Raw genomic sequence first — 27,211 nt, forward strand, 5'->3', positions numbered from 1 at the left:
CTCAGCCCTCCCCTCAAGGGAGGTACCTTGACGCTGGTGAGGGGCTCTTGATTTAGGGAATTGGATCTGTGCTCCGGTTCCCTGAATTGAGCCTGAATACCTTCCATCCCCCCCACATGCGCTGTATAATCCTACGGGTTTAGCGCTTCCCTGTGATCATAATAATAATAATCCCCTCAGCCCTTTCTACCTCAATCTTTTGCTACCCTGTACCCATGTACTATCCACTGCTCCGCTGTTCTCCGTACCCTACTAATTATCCCTCTCCCTTTTGCCACCTGATACCCCTGCTTCCTTCCTGTCCTGCAGCTCTGTATAGCCCTTGTGGCTTAGCGCTTCTTTTTGATAATAATAATAATAATAATAATAATAATAATAATAATAATTATTACCATTATTTATTATTATTATTATTATTATTATTATTATTATTAAACTCCGGTAAGGCCTCAATAAGATGTAAGCTTTAGTTGCCTTTAACAACCTCAACACAAACAATGGCAGCCAGAATTACAAGTTCCTTATCTCGGTTAACGCTATTTGTAAGTTTATATTAGTAATACTAGCGCTTGGTTTTGATTATAATGTTAATATTAATAATAGTTACTTAATTAAACAACTTAAATTTATGTGAAGGGCTCCTGGTCAAAGGAATTTTACCCCTCAAGGGAAATTCCGTGACGCTGGTGATTGGATCTGTGCTCCGGTTCCCTGAATTTATTTATTTATTTATTTTATTTATTTAAAAATTTGAGCACACATACAGAGGTACAACAAATACAGGTAAGAGCAGTATGCCAAAGCCACTTATACTATGCATAGCATTACGGGCTGGCTTAAAATTAACTTAAGATTAACTAAGCAATGATGAAATCAGTGATAAAACATTAATGTAAACAGATTACTATAAAGCACAAGTGAGTATTACAAAGACAGGTCATATGGTTGTATGCATTGTTGTACATTCAGTAGAATGGAGTATTCTGTTAGGTAGTGTATTTAAAAAATAATAAAGTTAGATTGGGTTTTAGGTTTAACATTTATGTGATATAATTGTGAGAAACATTTAAGATATACAATTTATAAGGTTCAGTTATTCAGTATTTATTTGGTTTTGGGTGAGTAAGTGATCTTTGAGAAGAGACTTGAATTTATAAACAGGTAGTGTTTCTTTTATATTTACAGGTAATGAATTCCAGATTTTAGGGCCTTTTATGTGCATTGAGTTTTTGCATAGTGTGAGATGGACACGAGGATCAAAGAGTGATCTGTGCCTTGTGTTATGGTCATGTGTTCTGTTGAGGTTGGTAAGGAGATGTTTGAGGGGAGGGTTAATATCAGAGTTAAGTGTTCTATGTATGTAATAGGTGCAGTAGTAAGTATGGATGTTTTGTATGGTGAGGAGGTTTAGTGTATTGAATATTGGTGGAGTGTGCTGCCTATAGTGAGAATTTGTTATCATTCTAACTGCAGCCTTTTGTTGGGTAATTAGTGGTCTGAGATGGTTACTTGTTGTTGAGCCCCATGCACAAATTCCATCCCCCCTCACATGCGCTGTATAATCCTACGGGTTTAGTGCTCCCCATGATTATAATAAAAAGGAATTTGAGCTACCCTGCTCTTCCTCAGATGGAACCTGGTTGCCTCCCATTACCCAGCTGCTCTATGACCCCTGCAGGTTTAATGCTTCCCCATGAATGTTTCTTCTAGAAGGTAGCCGAATGCAGATGTAAGGCTCGTGGCCTGGTGGTGGCCCGTTGGCCTGGTGGCTAAAGCTCCCGCTTCACACACGGAGGGCCCAGGTTCGATTCCCGGCGGGTGGAAACATTTCGACACTTTTCCTTACACCTGTTGTCCTGTTCACCTAGCAGCAAATAGGTACCTGGGTGTTAGTCGACTGGTGTGGGTCGCATCCTGGGGGACAAGATTAAGGACCCCAATGGAAATAAGTTAGACAGTCCTCGATGACGCACTGACTTTCTTGGGTTATCCTGGGTGGCTAACCCTCCAGGGTTAAAAATCCGAACGAAATCTTATCTTATCTTATCTTATCTCGTGATCCAGAGGATTAGAGCTACTCTTCACCTTGATTGCGACCCATTTCCCAGGTGCTGTAAGACTACTGAAGTCTTAAGATAAGATAAGATAAGATTTTGTTCGGATTTTTAACCCCGGAGGGTTAGCCACCCAGGATAACCCAAGAAAGTCAGTGCGTTTTTGAGGACTGTCTAACTTATTTCCATTGGGGTCCTTAATCACGTCCCCCAGGATGCGACCCACACCAGTCGACTAACACCCAGGTACCTATTTGCTGCTAGGTGAACAGGACAACAGGTGTAAGGAAACGTCGAAATGTTTCTACCCATCGGGAATCGAACCCGGGCCGTCCGTGTGTGAAGCGGGAGCTTTAGCCACCAGGCCACCGGGCCAGAGCTTCCCTATAAATATTATAATTAATATCAGTACAGAAGTGATTTATTTACAGACAGCTTCATTCCCTCGAGAAAGGTTCTTTGATCCAAGGAATTGGATCTGCCTTCTTGGATCAAACCTGAGTACCTCCCATTCCCCAGGTGCTGTATTACCCAATATGGGTTTAGTGCTCCACATGAATGTGATAACAAGATAATATCCTGCTAATGTCAGGTTCAGAAGCTAAACTTATTTGTTATTTGCTTATGAGTGGAGGAGTCATTCTTTGGTTTAATTACAATATAAACCTAACAGTGTTATATCCTAAAGCATCTACAAGAAACATTCTAGATATATCTATGTGCATAAACTTATCACATAGATAATAAGAATGCTCACCATGAATTATTGTTTTAAACAAAATACTGAAATATGTATGGGTTACTCACTTGACCTAGTATTTTGTAGACTTACCCTTCCTCATGATGCATTAATAGGGTTAAAATATACATTGATAGAAGAGTCAGTTCCCTCCCACACCTACTTAATGGCACTTGCAGTTTTGGGGATAGTGGACACAGCCATGCCAGGTAGCTCCAACAAACAAACTTTATAAAGAGGAGTACAGCATGTTATACAATTAAGGCGATTGACTTATATAACTACTTCATTGAAAGCCACTTATTATACAAAGCATTTTGGCAGTAATTAGTGATAATGAGGTTCCACATGTTCTGTATTGAATTAAATCCAGTTATTGGCAGAAAGGTGGGCTAGTGCAAAGATGAGTAGTGGAGGGGTTGAAGAGGGTTGGAATAGTTTTAAAAATGCAGTATTAGAATGTGGGGCAGAAGTTTGTGGTTATAGGAGGGTGGGGGCAGGAGGAAAGAGGAGTGATTGGTGGAATGATGAAGTAAAGGGTGTGATAAAAGAGAAAAAGGTAGCTTACGAGAGGTTTTTACAAAGCAGAAGTGTTATAAGAAGAGCAGAGTATATGGAGAGTAAAAGAAAGGTTAAGAGAGTGGTGAGAGAGTGCAAAAGGAGAGCAGATGAAAGAGTGGGAGAGGCACTGTCAAGAAATTTTAATGAAAATAAGAAAAAATTTTGGAGTGAGTTAAACAAGTTAAGAAAGCCTAGGGAAAGTATGGATTTGTCAGTTAAAAACAGAGTAGGGGAGTTAGTAGATGGGGAGAGGGAGGTATTAGGTAGATGGCGAGAATATTTTGAGGAACTTTTAAATGTTGAGGAAGAAAGGGAGGCGGTAATTTCATGCACTGGCCAGGGAGGTATACCATCTTTTAGGAGTGAAGAAGAGCAGAATGTAAGTGTGGTGGAGGTACGTGAGGCATTACGTAGAATGAAAGGGGGTAAAGCAGCTGGAACTGATGGGATCATGACAGAAATGTTAAAAGCAGGGGGGGATATAGTGTTGGAGTGGTTGGTACTTTTGTTTAATAAATGTATGAAAGAGGGGAAGGTACCTAGGGATTGGCGGAGAGCATGTATAGTCCCTTTATATAAAGGGAAAGGGGACAAAAGAGATTGTAAAAATTATAGAGGAATAAGTTTACTGAGTATACCAGGAAAAGTATACGGTAGGGTTATAATTGAAAGAATTAGAGGTAAGACAGAATGTAGGATTGCGGATGAGCAGGGAGGCTTCAGAGTGGGTAGGGGATGTGTAGATCAAGTGTTTACATTGAAGCATATATGTGAACAGTATTTATATAAAGGTAGGGAGGTTTTTATTGCATATATGGATTTAGAAAAGGCATATGATAGAGTGGATAGAGGAGCAATGTGGCAGATGTTGCAAGTATATGGAATAGGTGGTAAGTTACTAAATGCTGTAAAGAGTTTTTATGAGGATAGTGAGGCTCAGGTTAGGGTGTGTAGAAGAGAGGGAAAATACTTCCCGGTAAAAGTAGGTCTTAGACAGGGATGTGTAATGTCACCATGGTTGTTTAATATATTTATAGATGGGGTTGTAAAAGAAGTAAATCCTAGGGTGTTCGGGAGTGGGGTGGGGTTAAATTATGGGAAATCAAATTCAAACTGGGAATTGACACAGTTACTTTTTGCTGATGATACTGTACTTATGGGAGATTCTAAAGAAAAATTGCAAAGGTTAGTGGATGAGTTTGAGAATGTGTGTAAAGGTAGAAAGTTGAAAGTGAACATAGAAAAGAGTAAGGTGATGAGGGTATCAAATGATTTAGATAAAGAAAAATTGGATATCAAATTGGGGAGGAGGAGTATGGAAGAAGTGAATGTTTTCAGATACTTGGGAGTTGACGTGTCGGCGGATGAATTTATGAAGGATGAGGTTAATCATAGAATTGATGAGGGAAAAAAGGTGAGTGGTGCGTTGAGGTATATGTGGAGTCAAAAAACGTTATCTATGGAGGCAAAGAAGGGAATGTATGAAAGTATAGTAGTACCAACACTCTTATATGGATGTGAAGCTTGGGTGGTAAATGCAGCAGCGAGGAGACGGTTGGAGGCAGTGGAGATGTCCTGTCTAAGGGCAATGTGTGGTGTAAATATTATGCAGAAAATTCGGAGTGTGGAAATTAGGAGAAGGTGTGGAGTTAATAAAAGCATTAGTCAGAGGGCAGAAGAGGGGTTGTTGAGGTGGTTTGGTCATTTAGAGAGAATGGATCAAAGTAGAATGACATGGAAAGCATATAAATCTATAGGGGAAGGAAGGAGGGGTAGGGGTCGTCCTCGAAAGGGTTGGAAAGAGGGAGTAAAGGAGGTTTTGTGGGCGAGGGGCTTGGACTTCCAGCAAGCGTGCATGAGCGTGTTAGATAGGAGTGAATGGAGACGAATGATACTTGGGACCTGACGATCTGTTGGAGTGTGAGCAGGGTAATATTTAGTGAAGGGATTCAGGGAAACTGGTTATTTTCATATAGTCGGACTTGAGTCCTGGAAATGGGAAGTACAATGCCTGCACTTTAAAGGAGGGGTTTGGGATATTGGCAGTTTGGAGGGATATGTTGTGTATCTTTATACGTATATGCTTCTAAGCTGTTGTATTCTGAGCACCTCTGCAAAAACAGTGATAATGTGTGAGTGTGGTGAAAGTGTTGAATGATGATGAAAGTATTTTCTTTTTGGGGATTTTTTTTTTCTTTTTTGGGTCACCCTGCCTCGGTGGGAGACGGCCGACTTGTTGAAAAAAAAAAAATTTTTTTTACCAAATCAGTGATTAAAGATTGAAAAGTCACAATCATTTAGCCAGTGATCTGTGTTTGGCAATAATGGCAAATGACACTCCAAAAGTTACCCTGGCATTTCTTGAAAATATAAGCAAACAGTCTCCTAAAGGTGTACTTATATATGTGCATATTTTTGACACCTACGTATTCCAATTCATATTCTCGTGTAGCTCAGTGGTAGAGCCTTTTAAAATTATATGTAACATTTCTGACTGTATGTTAGGTAAATGGACATGAACATCTAACGAGGTATTTATTATAGTTATGTCTTGTACTAAAAGCATCAGTAAGAGTAAATATTGTAGATTGGTATCTGATTCACACCAAAAAAAATTTAAGGAGGCAGCTTGCTTATTTTTTTTTTCTTTTTTTTTTTTTAGTTTTTAATTACAGGAATTATATTATGAACACCTTCCTTTGCTGAGATGACTGTAATGCCTTGTGATTTCTTCCAGACTCCTCCTAGTTATGTTTGTTTAACACCACACAGTCGCAGCTACTATACACCGAAGGACCCCAACTACAAGTATTTTCGTCCCAATTTTGCCTTCAAGCGAAAGCATTATAATCCTAAATTCAAAAAGGATAGGTGGTTGAAGGTAAGGAACTTGATACTACTGTATATTTTAAACCAATGAAACCTGTAGTAGAGTTTGCTTTGATCTCATAAATTTTTCAAGCATTATTTGTAAACTGATTAGATTTTTTTCAGTTAACTCATCTTGTATATCTTGTACATCCTGGCTCATACTGGCTCATTAGCACACAGTTTTTGTAACTTTTAACATTTATGCCTGTGCATGTGAAATGAAAATATGATAACTGAAGACCGACAAGTTGACCCACAGCCTTCCTTTGGACATCTGAGGTACTTGCGGTTGTTAGTCCTACAGACTGTATGTGGCTAAAAGTCCTGTTCTAATCTCAGACTCAATTTTCATACAAGTATAATACTATATTGTGCTAGAATAAGTAAGACAGTTCAATACGGCTGAGAAAGCATTATAACTGGTAGTGTTTCTTCTTGGTTAACAAGCTTTTTCAGTACTGCATTAAAGTGTCTTCTTTGTTTCAAAATGTCGATATTCACATACCATTCCACTTACACTGTACTGTACTCTCATTCATCAGTAATTAGTTTTCATTCACTCATCGTTATTCCATTATAATCTACTTTACTTATATTTTTTTTCAGGTGACCAAAGTAGAGCTTCCAGAAATAGATACGAAAGATGATGTAGACAAAATGACTCCTGATGAGATCCGTGCCAAAGTTAGTGGAATTTTGCTGTTTTAGTTTATTATGTAATAAATGATATTGGTAGATGATATCTCTTATGGTATTATTTGTATCACAGATCATTTGGTATTTCTGTAAGCAATTATGTACTAGTAATATTTTTATAATTAGTTCTGTATTACTCTTATTTTCTTCAATTTTAATACAGTGGACCCCCGGTTAACGATTTTAATCCGTGCAAGAGGGGTAATTGTTATGCGAAATAATCGTTATGTGAATGAATTTTCCCCATAAGAAATAATGGAAATAAAATTAATCCGTGCAAGACACCCAAAAGTATGAAAAAAAATTTTTTTTACCACATGAAATGTTAATTTTAATACACACAAACTGAAAAAGGCATGCACACTTACATGACACTTACTTTTATTGAAGATCTGGTGATGATTGATGGGATGGGAGGAGGGGAGAGAGAGTGTTAGTGTTTAGAAGGGGAATCCCCTTCCATTAGGACTTGAGGTAGCAAGTCCTTTTCTGGGGTTACTTCCCTTCTTCTTTTAATGCCACTAGGGCCAGCTTCAGAGTCACTGGACTTCTTTCGCACAAGATATCTGTCCATAGTGGCCTGTACCTCTCGTTCCTTTATGACTTGCCTAAAGTGTTTCACAACATTGTCAGTGTAATAATCACCAGCACGGCTTGCAATAGCTGTGTGAGGGTGATTTTCATCCATGAAGGTTTGCACTTCAAGCCACTTTGCACAGATTTCCTTAATCTTTGTAGTAGGCAACTTCTTCAATTTCTCTCTCCCCTCCTCTGAACCAGTTTCCTCAGGTCTGGCCTCTTGCTCTTGAAGTTGATCTATCAGCTCATCAGTGGTTAGTTCTTCATTGTCCTCCTCCACCAACTCTTCCACATCCTCCCCACTAACCTCCAACCCCAAGGACTTTCCCAATGCCACAATGGATTCCTCAACTGGCATAATCATCTCAGGGTTAGCCTCAAACCCTTCAAAATCCCTTTTGTCTACACATTCTGGCCACAGTTTCTTCCAAGCAGAGTTCAAGGTCTTCTTAGTCACTCCCTCCCAAGCCTTACCTATAAGGTTTACACAATTGAGGATATTAAAGTGATCTCTCCAAAACTCTCTTAGAGTCAGTTGAGTTTCTGAGGTCACTACAAAGCACCTTTCAAACAGAGCTTTTGTGTACAGTTTCTTGAAGTTGGAAATAACCTGCTGGTCCATGGGCTGCAGGAGAGGAGTGGTATTAGGAGGCAAAAACTTCACCTTAATGAAGCTCATGTCCCCATAAAGTCGCTCTGCCACGTCTGTAGGATGACCAGGGGCATTGTCTAACACCAGGAGGCACTTAAGTTCTAATTTCTTTTCAGTTAGGTAATCTTTCACATTGGGGGCAAATGCATGGTGTAACCAGTTATAGAAAAAGTCCCTAGTGACCCATGCCTTACTGTTTGCCCTCCACAGCACACACAAATTATCCTTGAGGACATTCTTTTGCCTGAACGCTCTGGGAGTTTCAGAGTGATACACTAATAAAGGCTTCACTTTGCAATCACCAGTAGCATTGGCACACATGAGAAGAGTAAGCCTGTCTTTCATAGGCTTATGTCCTGGGAGTGCCTTTTCCTCCTGAGTAATGTAGGTCCTGCTTGGCATTTTCTTCCAGAACAGGCCTGTTTCATCACAATTAAACACTTGTTCAGGTTTCAGTCCTTCACTGTCTATGTACTCCTTGAATTCCTGCACATATTTTTCAGCCGCTTTGTGGTCCGAACTGGCAGCCTCACCATGCCTTATCACACTATGGATGCCACTACGCTTCTTAAATCTCTCAAACCAACCTTTGCTGGCCTTAAATTCACTCACATCATCACTAGTTGCAGGCATTTTTTTAATTAAATCCTCATGCAACTTCCTAGCCTTTTCACATATGATCGCTTGAGAGACGCTATCTCCTGCTATCTGTTTTTCATTTATCCACACCAATAAGAGTCTCTCAACATCTTCCATCACTTGCGATCTTTGTTTCGAAAACACAGTTAAACCTTTGGCAAGAACAGCTTCCTTGATTGTCTTTCTGGTGCCCACAATAGTAGCGATGGTTGATTGGGGTTTCTTGTACAGCTTGACTAGGTCGGCTATACGCACTCCACTTTCATACTTATCAATGATCTCTTTCTTCATTTCTATAGTAATTCTCACCCTTATTGGTGTAGGGTTGGCACTAGAAGCTTTCTTGGGGCCCATGGTCACTTATTTTCCAGAAACAGCACCGAAAACACTGTAATAATACGAAATATTCCGAGTGTATGCTTGGATGTTACCGCGGAGGCTGGCTGGTAAACAATGGCACGGGCGGCACATGTGAGGCTGGCTGAGGGCGCACATTGGACGCGTCTCGGACGAAAATCGGTGAGCGGGTTTTTAATCGGTATGCGCGGCAAAAATTTTGCGATTAAAGTAAGCGGTATGCGGAATAATCGCTATGTGATGCCATCGTTATGCGGGGGTCCACTGTACTGTACTTTACAGTTTAACTTTGTGCATCTTTTATAGGAGGAGCTTCTCAAATGATATTACCCAATAATAATTTGTCCATATAAACCCTGTGTAATTAATGTATAAAATAGTGTACTGTATGTAATTATTTCTACAGTATTTGTAAAATCATGTGTTCACGTGGAAAACCGTTACCATATTTTTTTTATAATTGTCCCTCAGTATTCATAGAATCTGTTTACAGTATTTGCAGTATAGTTATGTACATTATAATACAATCTCTACACTTGTTCCCTAATAATTTGAAGGCTTCATCTACTATTACTACCAGCAAGTGATGCAGCCTATACTAAACCATATTGAGGTTTTGCAGTCAAGTTGCTAAAGTCATTTAATTTAAACTTGTTAGCCATATTGGACAAATCTCCATTTGAATATGCATTGATAAGTGTACAGCCTGTGATATACTCAGGATTTACTATATCATTATGTAGTGAACAACAGCTCTCCCTAGACTGGAAAAACATGGGAAATCCTATAAAAGCCTTGTTACATACAAGTATTTTGTTTAGGGCTGATAATTACAACTCTTCATCAGTGATGTGTACTGGGGCTGCTATAAAAGGTGTGTATAACAAAAGCAGACTTTTGATTAAATACATATTTTGCCAACAAGAGGCTTTATTAGAACTGTTTCAAAAACTTTTATGATTTGTGTGTCAGTGATGTTAATTATGGCTCCCACTCTTGTTGGGGTTCCTCTTGCAAGTACTTTAGGTCTGTCTAGCACTGTTCCATGCTGTTATATGTTGGCTGGTATGAGTACACTTCATCCATCCAGTGTAGATAACAGTTGTAGTATTTGTGTCATTATTAGTTGTTTTCCTAGTTTGTATTCCTTATCTTTTTACAGTGTGTATTCCACTTTGTATCCCTTATTCAAAGGGATTTATGAAGTACATGATAAAGCCATTGGATAGTCAATTTGTAGTGAAATGTTGCACAATAAAGTCTCCTCTGTCATCATTGTCTTATCATACTATTGCTTTGCATTTCATATCTATGCACTGTATTTCTTTGGCATCTGAGGTGTCTTCCATTTCTTCTGTGTAGAAACATACTAAATGTTTTATGATATAGCACCCTCATCTGCAAAGGGTTGCTTCAGTATTCCTTAATTTTGACTGTTTATCATCCCCTAAGTGTGTTTACCACTGTTCATAGAGTGCATGGGGAGTGTTAAATAATCAGGTTTGATCTGAGGAAGGAAAGGGTAGTTCTAAATCATTTAGTCAAGAGCCCTGTAGCACAAGACACCTTCCTTGAAGGGAATGTTTCTGGTGATTTCTAGTTTTTCTACCTCCAGGCTCAAATCCTGTTTTTGTCTTTCAGAAACCTTAGGAAACTTGTAGACAGATAGAGTTGACTTATTTTACCCAAAACTATAAACAGTAATACAGCAAGCAATAATGATTGTAGAAGCTTAGAAAAATGAGAGAAATCTCTCATATATGTGCAATAAGTTTATGTGGTTCTCAATGAGGCTTCATGTCCAGTATGACTGCAAATAACCCATGATGCCATAATCAAAACTTCACTACAAAATGCCAGTGTATATGATAAAATTAACCTATTGCTATCATCCAATACAAAACAAATATCCACATTTCTTCACCATCCATCCATATTCTCAACAGTATGTAACCTGAGCACCACCACCTCATATTTATCACAGATGCCAGCCATCGTGTCATATTATTTGTTGGGAAAGACTTGTTTTTATCATGTGCAGTCTTTGCTTAATTAAAGGCTTTTTTTTTTTTACACAGGGTTTGACAAGGTTAAGGATCCCTAGCTTTATTGACAAGCTATTTACAGGTTAAGGATTCCTAACTTTATTGGCAAGCGTAGAGCTGTTACCTACATCAGCTCATTTGAAAGCATTTTTATTGTTATGAGACATACAAGTAGGGAACAGGATGAAATTGGGGCCATCTGTGGGCCAGCATTTTCATTTGATCAACTGACTTTATCTCGTTGACATCATTATGCTGTACGAATGTGTTCCACACTTGAGTCATCCTGGGTATATATGATCTCAGATGGAGTGATGTTCTGGAGAAGGGTACAGCCAGAGTGAAGTTGCTGCTTTCTGCCTGTCTTGTGGCATAAAAGCTTGTTTCACGCTGTCCTTGAAGTGTATCCAAGTGTGGTACTTTGACAATATTGGCCTTGTACATAACAGTAAGGCCACCCACATCCCTCCTGTGTTGAAGGCTCTGCTGAAATGACAGATCTATCCAGGATGGGTCCAGGCAAGAGATGAGACATCTTGCTCTGTTCTCTACTCTGTCAAGCAGTCGCAGATAAGAGGGGGGGGGGGCAGGCAAACCAAGAAAGTGGAGCATACTCAAGGTGTGAGTGTACTTGTGCCTCGTACAGAATCTTGCAACCCCTACTGTCAAGCAGATGCGAGATACGGCGAAGTGCTGTAAGCTTCCTGGCTGCCTTGTTTGCAAGATTTACAACATGGTTCTTCATGGTTAGTTTGGAGTCAAATTTCACCCCAAGGCTATCAACTCCTTCTCCAGGTGCCAACACCCTCCCATTCATCCTTACTACTGCACCAGCATTACCATCATGGTGCCTAGAGGCGATCATCATTTGCGTTTTCTCAGGTGCAAATGTTACTTGCCATCTATTTCCCCAAGCTGATATAGCTCTTAGCTGGTGATTGATGTAGCTTAGAGCAGCTGGCATTTCTTCTCTTGGATAAGTGAATGTCAGTGTACAGTCGTCTGCATATGTATGTGATTCTGGGATGAGATGAAGGTCATTGAAGGAGACATTCCATAACAATGGCCCCAGCACGCTTCCTTGTGGAACACTTGCCCCAATAGGATGTCTTGCTGATTCCGTTCCATTGAGAACTACACTTAGAGATCTACCATGAAGGTAATCACTGAGGAAACATAGCGTAGAGCCTGCAATTTCCAGTGCTTGAAGTTTTGCTAAGAGGCCCTGGTGCCACACCTGGTCGAAAGCACCAGCAATGTCCAGTGCTACCACACAGCTGACTTTGGATTCATCCAGTGACTGGTGCCACTTAGTGGAGAGGTTTAACAACAGATCAGCAGCAGAATAACCTTTCCTGAAGCCATATTGACGATCACAAAGGCTGCAGTTGCATGTCTGCTGCTTCAATCAAAATTTGGATTAAATATTTAACTATACTGTACATGGAATGCATATTCAGTTTTGGGAGTATGAGGAAATGGGTTTCTCTTACATGTAAATTTTGCCTAGTGTATTCTTTCTCCAGAACACCTCTCTTTCCATTATGAGATTACCCATTTGTTTTTCAGATGAAGGAGAAGGGCATTCAGCCTACACGTCCTTGGCAGGAAAAGCCTATAGTAATCTCATCTACAGCAGGAACTTTTGAGCCGTATGTTCCTCCTGAAGGTGATGGAAAACTGTCTACAACATCAAAAGCAGTGAGTTAATGCTCTAAAAATTAAAGACAAAATGTGGTGAAGGGTAAATTTAGGAAAGATGATTACCTTTAATGTTAGTTTTTATTTAAAGATTATAAACTACAGTATTATAAATGGTTTATCATTATTGTAAAATTATCAAATACTGCAATATTACAAAATCATCATGAAATGTTACTGTACTCTAGACAACTTTGTATAATACGTGTTTATTGACTTATTCATATACAGGGGAACCTTGGTACTCAAACAACTCCGTACTCGAACAGTTTGGTACCCAAACGCTTTGTTCGGTAAAAAAAAATAGCTCAGTAGTCGACCGTTTGCTCGGCACTTGACCAAACAAACACGACCTGCCAGAACATGTGCATCATTCTCCCTACAGCTGGCGCTCAGTCCAAAACTCCACTGAACTTCACTGTAAACTATTTCATGTTCTTTGCATTTTTTTTTTTTTATATGCCGGGAGCAATGGGCTAGTAACCCCTTCTCCTGTAGACATTTACTAAAAAAGAGAAGAAGAAAAACTTTATAAAACTGGGATGCTTGAATGTGCGTGGATGTAGTGCGGATGACAAGAAACAGATGATTGCTGATGTTATGAATGAAAAGAAGTTGGATGTCCTGGCCCTAAGCGAAACAAAGCTGAAGGGGGTAGGGGAGTTTTGGTGGGGGGAAATAAATGGGATTAAATCTGGAGTATCTGAGAGAGTTAGAGCAAAGGAAGGGGTAGCAGTAATGTTGAAGGTTCAGTTATGGAAGGAGAAAAGAGAATATGAATGCGTAAATTCAAGAATTATGTGGATTAAAGTAAAGGTTGGATGCGAAAAGTGGGTCATAATAAGCGTGTATGCACCTGGAGAAGAGAGGAATGTAGAGGAGAGAGAGAGATTTTGGGAGATGTTAAGTGAATGTATAGGAGCCTTTGAACCAAGTGAGAGAGTAATTGTGGTAGGGGTTCTGAATGCTAAAGTAGCAGAAACTTTTAGAGAGGGTGTGGTAGGTAAGTTTGGGGTGCCAGGTGTAAATGATAATGGGAGCCCTTTGATTGAACTTTGTATAGAAAGGGGTTTAGTTATAGGTAATACATATTTTAAGAAAAAGAGGATAAGTAAGTATACAAGATATTATGTAGGGCGAAATGACAGTAGTTTGTTGGATTATGTATTGGTAGATAAAAGACTGTTGAGTAGACTTCAGGATGTACATGTTTATAGAGGGGCCACAGATATATCAGATCACTTTCTAGTTGTAGCTACACTGAGAGTAAAAGGTAGATGGGATACAAGGAGAATAGAAGCATCAGGGAAGAGAGAGGTGAAGGTTTATAAACTAAAAGAGGAGGCAGTTAGGGTAAGATATAAACAGCTACTGGAGGATAGATGGGCTAATGAGAGCATAGGCATTGGGGTCGAAGAGGTATGGGGTAGGTTTAAAAATGTAGTGTTGGAGTGTTCTGCAGAAGTTTGTGGTTACAGGAAAGTGGGTGCGGGAGGGAAGAGGAGCGATTGGTAGAATGATGATGTAAAGAGAGTAGTAAGGGAGAAAAAGTTAGCATATGAGAAGTTTTTACAAAGTAGAAGTGATGCAAGGAGGGAAGAGTATATGGAGAAAAAGAGAGAGGTTAAGAGAGTGGTGAAGCAATGTAAAAAGAGAGCAAATGAGAGAGTGGGTGAGATTTTATTTTTTATTATCACACCGGCCGATTCCCACCAAGGCAGGGTGGCCCGAAAAAGAAAAACTTTCACCATCATTCACTCCATCACTGTCTTGCCAGAAGGGTGCTTTACACTACAGTTTTTAAACTGCAACATTAACACCCCTCCTTCAGAGTGCAGGCACTGTACTTCCCATCTCCAGGACTCAAGTCCGGCCTGCCGGTTTCCCTGAATCCCTTCATAAATGTTACTTTGCTCACACTCCAACAGCACGTCAAGTATTAAAAACCATTTGTCTCCATTCACTCCTATCAAACACGCTCACGCATGCCTGCTGGAAGTCCAAGCCCCTCGCACACAAAACCTCCTTTACCCCCTCCCTCCAACCCTTCCTAGGCCGACCCCTACCCCGCCTTCCTTCCACTACAGACTGATACACTCTTGAAGTCATTCTGTTTCGCTCCATTCTCTCTACATGTCCGAACCACCTCAACAACCCTTCCTCAGCCCTCTGGACAACAGTTTTGGTAATCCCGCACCTCCTCCTAACTTCCAAACTACGAATTCTCTGCATTATATTCACACCACACATTGCCCTCAGACATGACATCTCCACTGCCTCCAGCCTTCTCCTCGCTGCAACATTCATCACCCACGCTTCACACCCATATAAGAGCGTTGGTAAAACTATACTCTCATACATTCCCCTCTTTGCCTCCAAGGACAAAGTTCTTTGTCTCCACAGACTCCTAAGTGCACCACTCACTCTTTTTCCCTCATCAATTCTATGATTCACCTCATCTTTCATAGACCCATCTGCTGACACGTCCACTCCCAAATATCTGAATACGTTCACCTCCTCCATACTCTCTCCCTCCAATCTGATATTCAATCTTTCATCACCTGATCTTTTTGTTATCCTCATAACCTTACTCTTTCCTGTATTCACCTTTAATTTTCTTCTTTTGCACACCCTACCAAATTCATCCACCAATCTCTGCAACTTCTCTTCAGAATCTCCCAAGAGCACAGTGTCATCAGCAAAGAGCAGCTGTGACAACTCCCACTTTGTGTGTGATTCTTTATCTTTTAACTCCACGCCTCTTGCCAAGACCCTCGCATTTACTTCTCTTACAACCCCATCTATAAATATATTAAACAACCACGGTGACATCACACATCCTTGTCTAAGGCCTACTTTTACTGGGAAAAAATTTCCCTCTTTCCTACATACTCTAACTTGAGCCTCACTATCCTCGTAAAAACTCTTCACTGCTTTCAGTAACCTACCTCCTACACCATACACTTGCAACATCTGCCACATTGCCCCCCTATCCACCCTGTCATACGCCTTTTCCAAATCCATAAATGCCACAAAGACCTCTTTAGCCTTATCTAAATACTGTTCACTTATATGTTTCACTGTAAACACCTGGTCCACACACCCCCTACCTTTCCTAAAGCCTCCTTGTTCATCTGCTATCCTATTCTCCGTCTTACTCTTAATTCTTTCAATTATAACTCTACCATACACTTTACCAGGTACACTCAACAGACTTATCCCCCTATAATTTTTGCACTCTCTTTTATCCCCTTTGCCTTTATACAAAGGAACTATGCATGCTCTCTGCCAATCCCTAGGTACCTTACCTTCTTCCATACATTTATTAAATAATTGCACCAACCACTCCAAAACTATATCCCCACCTGCTTTTAACATTTCTATCTTTATCCCATCAATCCCGGCTGCCTTACCCCCTTTCATTTTACCTACTGCCTCACGAACTTCCCCCACACTCACAACTGGCTCTTCCTCACTCCTACAAGATGTTATTCCTCCTTGCCCTATACACGAAATCACAGCTTCCCTATCTTCATCAACATTTAACAATTCCTCAAAATATTCCTTCCATCTTCCCAATACCTCTAACTCTCCATTTAATAACTCTCCTCTCCTATTTTTAACTGACAAATCCATTTGTTCTCTAGGCTTTCTTAACTTGTTAATCTCACTCCAAAACTTTTTCTTATTTTCAACAAAATTTGTTGATAACATCTCACCCACTCTCTCATTTGCTCTCTTTTTACATTGCTTCACCACTCTCTTAACTTCTCTCTTTTTCTCCATATACTCTTCCCTCCTTGCATCACTTCTACTTTGTAAAAACTTCTCATATGCTAACTTTTTCTCCCTTACTACTCTCTTTACATCATCATTCCACCAATCGCTCCTCTTCCCTCCTGCACCCACTTTCCTGTAACCACAAACTTCTGCTGAACACTCTAACACTACATTTTTAAACCTACCCCATACCTCTTCGACCCCATTGCCTATGCTCTCATTAGCCCATCTATCCTCCAATAGCTGTTTATATCTTACCCTAACTGCCTCCTCTTTTAGTTTATAAACCTTCACCTCTCTCTTCCCTGATGCTTCTATTCTCCTTGTATCCCATCTACCTTTTACTCTCAGTGTAGCTACAACTAGAAAGTGATCTGATATATCTGTGGCCCCTCTATAAACATGTACATCCTGAAGTCTACTCAACAGTCTTTTATCTACCAATACATAATCCAACAAACTACTGTCATTTCGCCCTACATCATATCGTGTATACTTATTTATCCTCTTTTTCTTAAAATATGTATTACCTATAACTAAACCCCTTTCTATACAAAGTTCAATCAAAGGGCTCCCATTATCATTTACACCTGGCACCCCAAACTTACCTACCACACCCTCTCTAAAAGTTTCTCCTACTTTAGCATTCAAGTCCCCTACCACAATTACTCTCTCACTTGGTTCAAAGGCTCCTATACATTCACTTAACATCTCCCAAAATCTCTCTCTCTCCTCTGCATTCCTCTCTTCTCCAGGTGCATACACGCTTATTATGACCCACTTCTCGCATCCAACCTTTACTTTAATCCACATAATTCTTGAATTTACACATTCATATTCTCTTTTCTCCTTCCATAACTGATCATTTAACATTACTGCTACCCCTTCCTTTGCTCTAACTCTCTCAGATACTCCAGATTTAATCCCATTTATTTCCCCCCACTGAAACTCTCCTACCCCCTTCAGCTTTGTTTCGCTTAGGGCCAGGACATCCAACTTCTTTTCATTCATAACATCAGCAATCATCTGTTTCTTGTCATCCGCACTACATCCACGCACATTTAAGCAACCCAGTTTTATAAAGTTTTTCTTCTTCTCTTTTTTAGTAATTGTATACAGGAGAAGGGGTTACTAGCCCATTGCTCCCGGCATTTTAGTCGCCTCATACGACACGCATGGCTTACGGAGGAAAGATTCTTTTCCACTTCCCCATGGACATGGGTGAGATGTTATCAACAAATTTTGTTGAAAATAAGAAAAAGTTTTGGAGTGAGATTAACAAGTTAAGGAAGCCTAGAGAACAAATGGATTTGTCAGTTAAAAATAGGAGAGGAGAGTTATTAAATGGAGAGTTAGAGGTATTGGGAAGATGGAGGGAATATTTTGAGGAATTGTTGAATGTTGATGAAGATAGGGGAGCTGTGATTTCGTGTATAGGGCAAGGAGGAATAACATCTTGTAGGAGTGAGGAAGAGCCAGTTGTGAGTGTGGGGGAAGTTCGTGAGGCAGTAGGTAAAATGAAAGGGGGTAAGGCAGCCAGGATTGATGGGATAAAGATAGAAATGTTAAAAGCAGGTGGGGATATAGTTTTGGAGTGGTTGGTGCAATTATTTAATAAATGTATGGAAGAGGGTAAGGTACCTAGGGATTGGCAGAGAGCATGCATAGTTCCTTTGTATAAAGGCAAAGGGGACAAAAGAGAGTGCAAAAATTATAGGGGGATAAGTCTGTTGAGTATACCTGGTAAAGTGTATGGTAGAGTTATTATTGAAAGAATTAAGAGTAAGACGGAGAATAGGATAGCAGATGAACAAGGAGGCTTTAGGAAAGGTAGGGGGTGTGTGGACCAGGTGTTTACAGTGAAACATATAAGTGAACAGTATTTAGATAAGGCTAAAGAGGTCTTTGTGGCATTTATGGATTTGGAAAAGGCGTATGACAGGGTGGATAGGGGGGCAATGTGGCAGATGTTGCAGGTGTATGGTGTAGGAGGTAGGTTACTGAAAGCAGTGAAGAGTTTTTACGAGGATAGTGAGGCTCAAGTTAGAGTATGTAGGAAAGAGGGAAATTATTTCCCAGTAAAAGTAGGCCTTAGACAAGGATGTGTGATGTCACCGTGGTTGTTTAATATATTTATAGATGGGGTTGTAAGAGAAGTAAATGCGAGGGTCTTGGCAAGAGGCGGGGAGTTAAAAGATAAAGAATCACACATAAAGTGGGAGTTGTCACAGTTGCTCTTTGCTGATGACACTGTGCTCTTGGGAGATTCTGAAGAGAAGTTGCAGAGATTGGTGGATGAATTTGGTAGGGTGTGCAAAAGAAGAAAATTAAAAGTGAATACAGGAAAGAGTAAGGTTATGAGGATAACAAAAAGATTAGGTGATGAAAGATTGGATATCAGATTGGAGGGAGAGAATATGGAGGAGGTGAATGTATTCAGATATTTGGGAGTGGACGTGTCAGCGGATGGGTCTATGAAAGATGAGGTGAATCATAGAATTGATGAGGGGAAAAGGGTGAGTGGTGCACTTAGGAGTCTGTGGAGACAAAGAACTTTGTCCTTGGAGGCAAAGAGGGGAATGTATGAGAGTATAGTTTTACCAATGCTCTTATATGGGTGTGAAGCATGGGTGATGAATGTTGCAGCGAGAAGGCTGGAGGCAGTGGAGATGTCATGTCTGAGGGCAATGTGTGGTGTGAATATAATGCAGAGAATTCGTAGTTTGGAAGTTAGGAGGAGGTGCGGGATTACCAAAACTGTTGTCCAGAGGGCTGAGGAAGGGTTGTTGAAGTGGTTCGGGCATGTAGAGAGAATGGAGTGAAACAGAGTGACTTCAAGAGTGTATCAGTCTGTAGTGGAAGGAAGGCGGGGTAGGGGTCGGCCTAGGAAAGGTTGGAGGGAGGGGGTAAAGGAGGTTTTGTGTGCGAGGGGCTTGGACTTCCAGCAGGCATGTGTGAGCGTGTTTGATAGGAGTGAATGGAAACAAATGGTTTTTAATACTTGACGTGCTGTTGGAGTGTGAGCAAAGTAACATTTATGAAGGGGTTCAGGGAAACCGGCAGGCCGGACTTGAGCCCTGGAGATGGGAAGTACAGTGCCTGCACTCTGAAGGAGGGGTGTTAATGTTTCAGTTTAAAAACTGTAGTGTAAAGCACCCTTCTGGCAAGACAGTGATGGAGTGAATGATGGTGAAAGTTTTTCTTTTTCGGGCCAACCTGCCTTGGTGGGAATCGGCCAGTGTGATAATAATAATAAAATAAATAAGTCACCATGGGGCCTAAGAAGATTAGTGATAACAGTCAACCAAAAAGAAAATTGGTTGGTGTGTGTTTGCCCTGATGTAAACTGCCTCCGCCTCCATATAATGTGCCTTTTCTTAATTTAGGCATCTTTATTGTGCTTCTTGGTTATCTATCGTGTTTCTGATATCAGTTTGGAATAAACGTGATAGATAGATAACCTTTATTACCAATATTAGCGTATTTACACAACACTGTATTCACTCCACCACTAGTATCCAGCTATCGAGACAACTCATCAGATACTGAATGCTCCTTTTGCTGGCCCCTCCCTCTCTCTCCTATAGCTCTTCCCACTTTGGGCCCCTCTTATATTATGCTTGCTTTCCATTTGTAGACTACTGGATTATTGAAAAAACAGTATAAATAATATCAGCGCATTTGTGAAAGCATATTAGACCCACCAGTTGACGTGTATTGGACACTTGACATGATTTGTTTACTTTTGAACATCAGCAAAAATCGAACATTTCCATTACTTTGAGCTCAATTTCAAGGTGCTTTTTAGGCTGTAAACCATTCAAAATCATCTCTATTTCTGTAATATATCTTTTATTCTATCAAATGAGACCAAGAAAATGAGAATACAATCATAAATACCATACGAATATACACCGCAAAGTTGCTGTAGGTGTATTTTTGGGGGTCTGAAACGGATTTATCAAGTTTACATTATTCCTTATGGGAAAAATTCATTTGGTACTCGAACAGCCTTGTGGAATAATTTAAGTTCGAGTACCAAGGTTCCACTGTATTTGTAATATTTTTCTTAAGTATATAAGTATAATATATTGACAACTATCCACATATTGGAGAGAAAACTTTAGGCAATGTTTTGGACCATCTAAGACAGACTGACAAAACTTCAAATAATTTACCCCCAATTTGTGGGTTGTGGATCTTACCACAGAATTAAGATTTATTTCTTTACTATTTTTTTATTATTATTCAAAGTATACAACAATAATAATATAATTTACAAGTACAGCTCTTCTGCCAATATTCAGGTTCCCTCACTCCTTCCTCTTACCTAGACTGATTCTCCTTCACTGGTGGCCTGTTATGTAGCTGGTTGTATTACCAAAGTCTGGTAGAAAATTAATTTCCAACACAAAAACTAAAAAAGAAATGTGTTTAAAAACACAGCTATTGCATATTGGCAAACATAGAAAACATTGAGCTATTTTACATTTATAATTGAAATGTATAGTAAATAATGTTTGTTGGCTTGAAATCATACCTGCATTACTGTTTTGGCATAAGTTTTTACTATTTTTATCAATGTTTTGAAATTTGTCAATTTCTGGAAAAATTTTCCCAAAATTGTTTTCCCTTTCTACTCCTTGTAGGTGGGAAACTTATACAGTATATATACTATGTGTAATTATTAAAAAAAGGCACTATGCCTGTTTACAGTGTATTGTACCACGTACTATAATTATTTACTTTGTGATGTTTCTTTTATAGGGAGCTAAGCAAAAGTTTCAGTTCTTGGAGAAAAAAGGCAAGTCCATGATGGCGATTAGAAAAATAAGACAGTATGATGAGGACTTTGATCCCAAGGATTTTGCAGAGGAAGCACAGAAAATTTATATTGATACTCATAAGGCCTTAGCAGAGTAAGTTATCCAAACTTTTCTTGCTTTTTTATTAAAATAATCATTATATGAACTTTTTATTGCAAATTAAAAAAAAATGAAGATAATAATATTATCAATGAACAGTTTTGATAAGGTACGACTCCACCAAACAGTGACTGAGCGAGCCTACCCTATTGTTACCCACCAAGCACATAGAAGTACTATCAGATGGCACTTCTTGGGTTCTCTGGAACCTCCACGTGTAGTGCATGCCAGATGTACCGACGTAATTACTACTGATAATATTTTTGCTCAAATTACAGTTCGATTCCATACTAAACAGGTAAGATACATGATGTTTGCATCACCTTTGACAGTATACAGTAGTCTTGTATATAAATAATATATTTTTAGCTGTTTTTTGATCATAGTCATGAGTGTGTGTATAATCCTGACCATTTGTTTTAGTTTCTGTGAAATTATATGTTTTGGTATTATTCTATACCTATCCATTTTTCGTTGAGAAATCTCAGTCAAATAAAATATAAGGATTACTTCTTGCATGCAGTATATTTAATTTCCTTAAACTACACAGATCCTAGCAGTATATGATCGGTTTGGCCGCCTTCAGCATGGCTCAGAAGTTGTGGCTCGTGATGTGCTAGAGTATGTGGTTTTTGAGAAACACATTGCTAACACTTATGGGATTTGGCGTATCCATGACAAGATTATCCCAGACTGGATGCCACCACGTCAGCCTACATTAAAGACCTACAAAATTGAAGAGATAAAAGAGGAAGAAGAAGCTACTCCATCAGACAAGGAGTCCAAGGATGGTGTTGCAGCAGAATTAGAGAAACCATCAATTTCTGTTGCACATGCATGATCACCACGATTATTGAAAATGTGATTATTTTATATTTTGAAAATGTCAGTGAAAGAAAATGTTTTATCGCAGTAGATTTGCAGTATACAATTTTTAACACTGTAGGCAAGTGAGAGCTTTTTAGTGCTAATTAATGAAAATAGTCAACGTGTAGATAAAATATGTAAATTACAGTTAAAAATAACTTAAAAGTTTTTAGTATGTAGGCGTAATACACAATTATTATAAAATGAAAGCAGTTAACATGTGCAGTAGATGACGTGCTCAGTGTTGTAAGTAAAAATTTAGAAAATTGGCTTTACGATGCTACAGAAATAAGCATATTTAAATTTTTTTTTTTTTTTTTTTCAACAAGTCGGCCGTCTCCCACCGAGGCAGGGTGACCCAAAAAAAGAAAGAAAATCCCAAAAAAGAAAATACTTTCATCATCATTCAACACTTTCACCACACTCACACATTATCACTGCTTTTGCAGAGGTGCTCAGAATACAACAGTTTAGAAGCATATACGTATAAAGATACACAACATATCCCTCCAAACTGCCAATATCCCAAACCCCTCCTTTAAAGTGCAGGCACTGTACTTCCCATTTCCAGGACTCAAGTCCGACTATATGAAAATAACCGGTTTCCCTGAATCCCTTCACTAAATATTACCCTGCTCATACTCCAACAGATCGTCAGGTCCCAAGTATCATTCGTCTCCATTCACTCCTATCTAACACGCTCATGCACGCTTGCTGGAAGTCCAAGCCCCTTGCCCACAAAACCTCCTTTACCCCCTCTTTCCAACCCTTTCGAGGACGACCCCTATTTAAAATATGTTTGTATAAATACAGCCTCTCCTCACTTGACGATGGAATTCCACTCCTGAGACCACATCATTCAATGAATTCGTTGCTAAGTGAGGAGCATACTATAATGGTAGTGACTTTGTGTCAACCATCATTGATATTGTTTCTATGTCACCTTTGCACCATTTATAACATTTCTGGTATACAGTGGAACCTCTACTTGCGAGTTTTTCCAAATACGAGCAGTCGATGGGTCGATTTTTTGCTTCCATACGCGAGCAAAATTTCCACAAGCGACCAGACCTCAAGGCAGGGTCCTTGACACTGGTGAGGGGCTCTTGCTCTTGATATCGGGAATTGTATCTCATTTGTTTGTTGGACTATCTTATTGAAACTTGGGCAATGTATGATGGAAAGATGCTTCTTAACGTACACCAAAAATGAAAGAAATCTAAGCATAAATAATGGAGTTCACTTCTCAGCAATTAGCCACCCCTTAGTGGTAATTTTGAATGGTTTTTATGGTTGTATTCTCGTTTTTTTGGTCTCATTTGATAGAATGGAAGATATATTACAGAAATAGATATGATTTTGATTGCTTTCACGACAAAAAGTACCTTGAAATAGAGCTCAACCTAGGAGAAATGGTCCATTGCTTGGCTGTTTCACTGTAAACAAATGACGTCACAGTAAATCTTATATTTTTTGTAAATAAAAATTACAAATTATTTATATAATAATAATAATAATAATAATGAAAGAAATCTAAGCATAAATAATGGAGTTCACTTCTCAGCAATTAGCCACCCCTTAGTGGTAGTTTTGAATGGTTTTTATGGTTGTATTCTCGTTTTTTTGGTCTCATTTGATAGAATGGAAGATATATTACAGAAATAGATATGATTTTAATTGCTTTCATGACGAAAAGTGCCTTGAAATTGAGCTCAACCTAGGAGAAATGGTCCATTGCTTGGCTGTTTCAGAGTAAACAGATGACGTTACTGTCCATTCCAATATGCAGTCGTGAATGGGTTGACATATTTATACAATTATTGCAATGAGGAATAACAGTAAATCTTATATATTTTGTGTGAATAAAAATTACAAATAATTCATATATAATAATAATAATAATATGAATAATAACAATATGTATAATAATAACAATAATAGTATAATACAATAATAATATAATATGTATAATAATAATACTTCTTTCTTTCAACACACCGGCCGTATCCCACCGAGGCGGGGTGGCCCAAAAGGAAAAACGAAAGTTTCTCATCTTACATATAGTAATATATACAGGAGAAGAGGTTACTAGCCCCTTGCTCCCGGCATTTTAGTCGCTTCTTAAAACACGCATGGCTTACAGAGGAAGAATTCTGTTCCACTTCCCCATGGAGATAAGAGGAAATAAACAAGAATAAGAACTAGAAAGAAAATAGAAGAAAACCCAGAGGGGTGTGTATATATGTGCTTGTACATGTATGTGTAGTGTGACCTAAGTGTAAATAGAAGTAGCAAGACATACCTGAAATCTTGCATGTTCGTGAGACAGAAAAAAGGACACCAACAATCCTACCATCATGTAAAACAATTACAGGCTTTCGTTTTACACTCACTTGGCAGGACGGTACACCTACCATCCGACTTACGACCTGCTCGACTTACGACCACTCGACTTACGACCGTGTTTTTTATGCCAAATTTCTGGGAAACAAACAACTATTTGTGTTGTACACAGTGTTTATCCTAAACCTTACAGTATAAAATACAGTACTAACAGCATAAAAAGTAAAGTAAAACATGAAATACCAAAATAAAACAAAATAAAGTCATTACAAAAATGTTTTGTTGATATTCAGTAGTAAAGTTCGACTTACGACCGGTTTCTCGGAACCGAACTCGGTCGTAAGTCGGATGGTAGGTGTAGTATCTCCCTGGGCAGTTGCTGTCTACCAACCTACTACCTATGTATAATAATACATATATAATAATAATGTACTACATATAATAATTATAATAATAGACGGCTTCAAAAGGCCATCACTAGATGGCAGTGTTTACCACAACAAAGAGGGAGCAGTTGTGGCCGCCTCCACCTGTTACATAATGACATTTTATTCATTCTAGAGTATATATCGTGTTTCTATGTTATATTGTCTGTTATGTCATATTAGATGAACTGTGATATATAAATAAGCCGTATAGATGATACTAGCGAAATTATTCATGAAGTATTTTGCCCGGTGTCCAGACAAAATCTCCTCCACCGCCCATACCACTACATGAATGACATATTTCATTCATTTTAGAGTATATATTAGGTTTCTATGTTATTTATATTGTTTATTATGTCATATTAGATGAAGTGAGATAGATAAATAAGCCGTAGAGTTGATATTAGCGAAATTATTGAAGTACAGAATTCCACTGGAATGGATTAATTGCATTTCAGTTAATTTAAATGAGGAAAATTGACTCTGCAAACGAGCAAATCCAGTTGCGAGCAAGGTCATGGAACGGATTAAACTCGCAAGTAGAGGTTCCACTGTATTTTTAAATGTGTATACAGTAGTGTACTGTATATTGAAATAAACAGAATAGAAGAAATTAACTCTAATATACATTATTTAGGTATGAATACTGGTCAGAGTGCCCATTGTAAGTCTGAGGCATCGGTAAACGAGTACGTCACTAAGTGAGGAGAGGCTTTAGTATGAATAATGGTGGAAGATAGGAATAAAGATATAATTCAGAACAAACATGTTAAAAATAAAGACTTGCTCGGGTATATGTCAACTTGTTACCTCAGTCACCAATGACTGAGGATGTTTAATCCCATTTTGGAACAATAAAGATCACACCAAGGTGACAGTTTTACATATTTGTTTTATTTTCTATGTAAACAGTAATCTTGTTTGCTTTAAGGAATTGTTCACAGGAATATATTGTATGGGAATTAAGATTGAATGGTTGTTTGCTTTAAGGAATTGTTCACAGGGCTATGTTGTATAGGAATAAAGATCGAATGGTAATACAGATGAAGATGATAGTATAGTTGCATACAGGAGGGCCCCAGTTATATGGTGCATTAGGTTCCAGACTACTGTCATAAAAGGGAAAATTGCCATAAAACGAATTGCCCTTTTTTTTCACTTTAAAATACATATAAAGGCCTGACAACATGTTTACAATATTACATATTAAGTGTGCAATAGAGCTAGGCCTTACAAAAAAATATGAAAGTAAAATGAATGTATAGTACACACATTACCTACCTTAAAATATTTTTGTCCTTAGCTTATACATTGTGAATGGTGAATTTGAAACTTTGAAAAATTACCAGAATACAGTGTTTTTTTTTAACACGGCTATTCCCCACCGAGGCAGGGTGACCCAAAGAGAAAGAAAAAACTTTCATTATCATTCAACACTTTCACCATCACTCATACATAATCACTGTCTTTGCAGAGGCACTCAGATACAACAGCTTAGACATCCCTCCTAACTGCCTATATCATAGACCCCCAAAATTCTGTAAACAGAATGAATCACTGACAACACATCCTGGCAACAGTCATGCAGGTTACTGCATTAATGTGAAGATAATTTTTATATACATTTATACTCCATAAATGTATATATAATGTGAGTGTTGTGGGTGGACACATTAAACGGCCAGTTGGACATAGATGTACAACTTGGAGTGACTAGCGACACTAAACAAATTCTTCTTCCTCTTCTCTCAACAAGCTGGCCGTATCCCACTGAGGCAGGGTGGCCCAAAAAGAAAAACAAAAGTTTCTCTTTTTAACTTTATTAATGTATATAGGAGAAAGGGTTACTAGCCCCTTGCTCCCGGCATTTTAGTTGCCTCTTACGACACACATGGTTTATGGAGGAAGACTTATGTTCCACTTCCAAATGGAGATAAGCAGAAATAAACAAGGGCTAGTAAGAAGATAGAAGAA

The 27,211-nt window shown here is 38.8% G+C and overlaps 1 protein-coding gene across 1 annotated transcript; it reads left to right on the top strand.

Annotated features, from left to right (window-relative positions):
- The first annotated feature begins 436 nt into the window (after window positions 1-436).
- Window positions 437-26,120, top strand: mRpL45 (mitochondrial ribosomal protein L45). The gene is made up of 7 exons (XM_053789698.2): window positions 437-542; window positions 6,092-6,235; window positions 6,832-6,909; window positions 12,763-12,894; window positions 21,442-21,593; window positions 21,699-21,897; window positions 22,150-26,120. The coding sequence occupies exons 1-7, from the start codon at window positions 498-500 to the stop codon at window positions 22,438-22,440; spliced, it is 1,041 nt and encodes a 346-aa protein (XP_053645673.1). The 5' UTR covers window positions 437-497; the 3' UTR covers window positions 22,441-26,120.
- The last annotated feature ends 1,091 nt before the right edge of the window (window positions 26,121-27,211 follow it).

The sequence above is a fragment of the Cherax quadricarinatus genome, chromosome 68 (assembly GCF_038502225.1).
Source record: "Cherax quadricarinatus isolate ZL_2023a chromosome 68, ASM3850222v1, whole genome shotgun sequence".
Taxonomy (NCBI): domain Eukaryota; kingdom Metazoa; phylum Arthropoda; class Malacostraca; order Decapoda; family Parastacidae; genus Cherax; species Cherax quadricarinatus.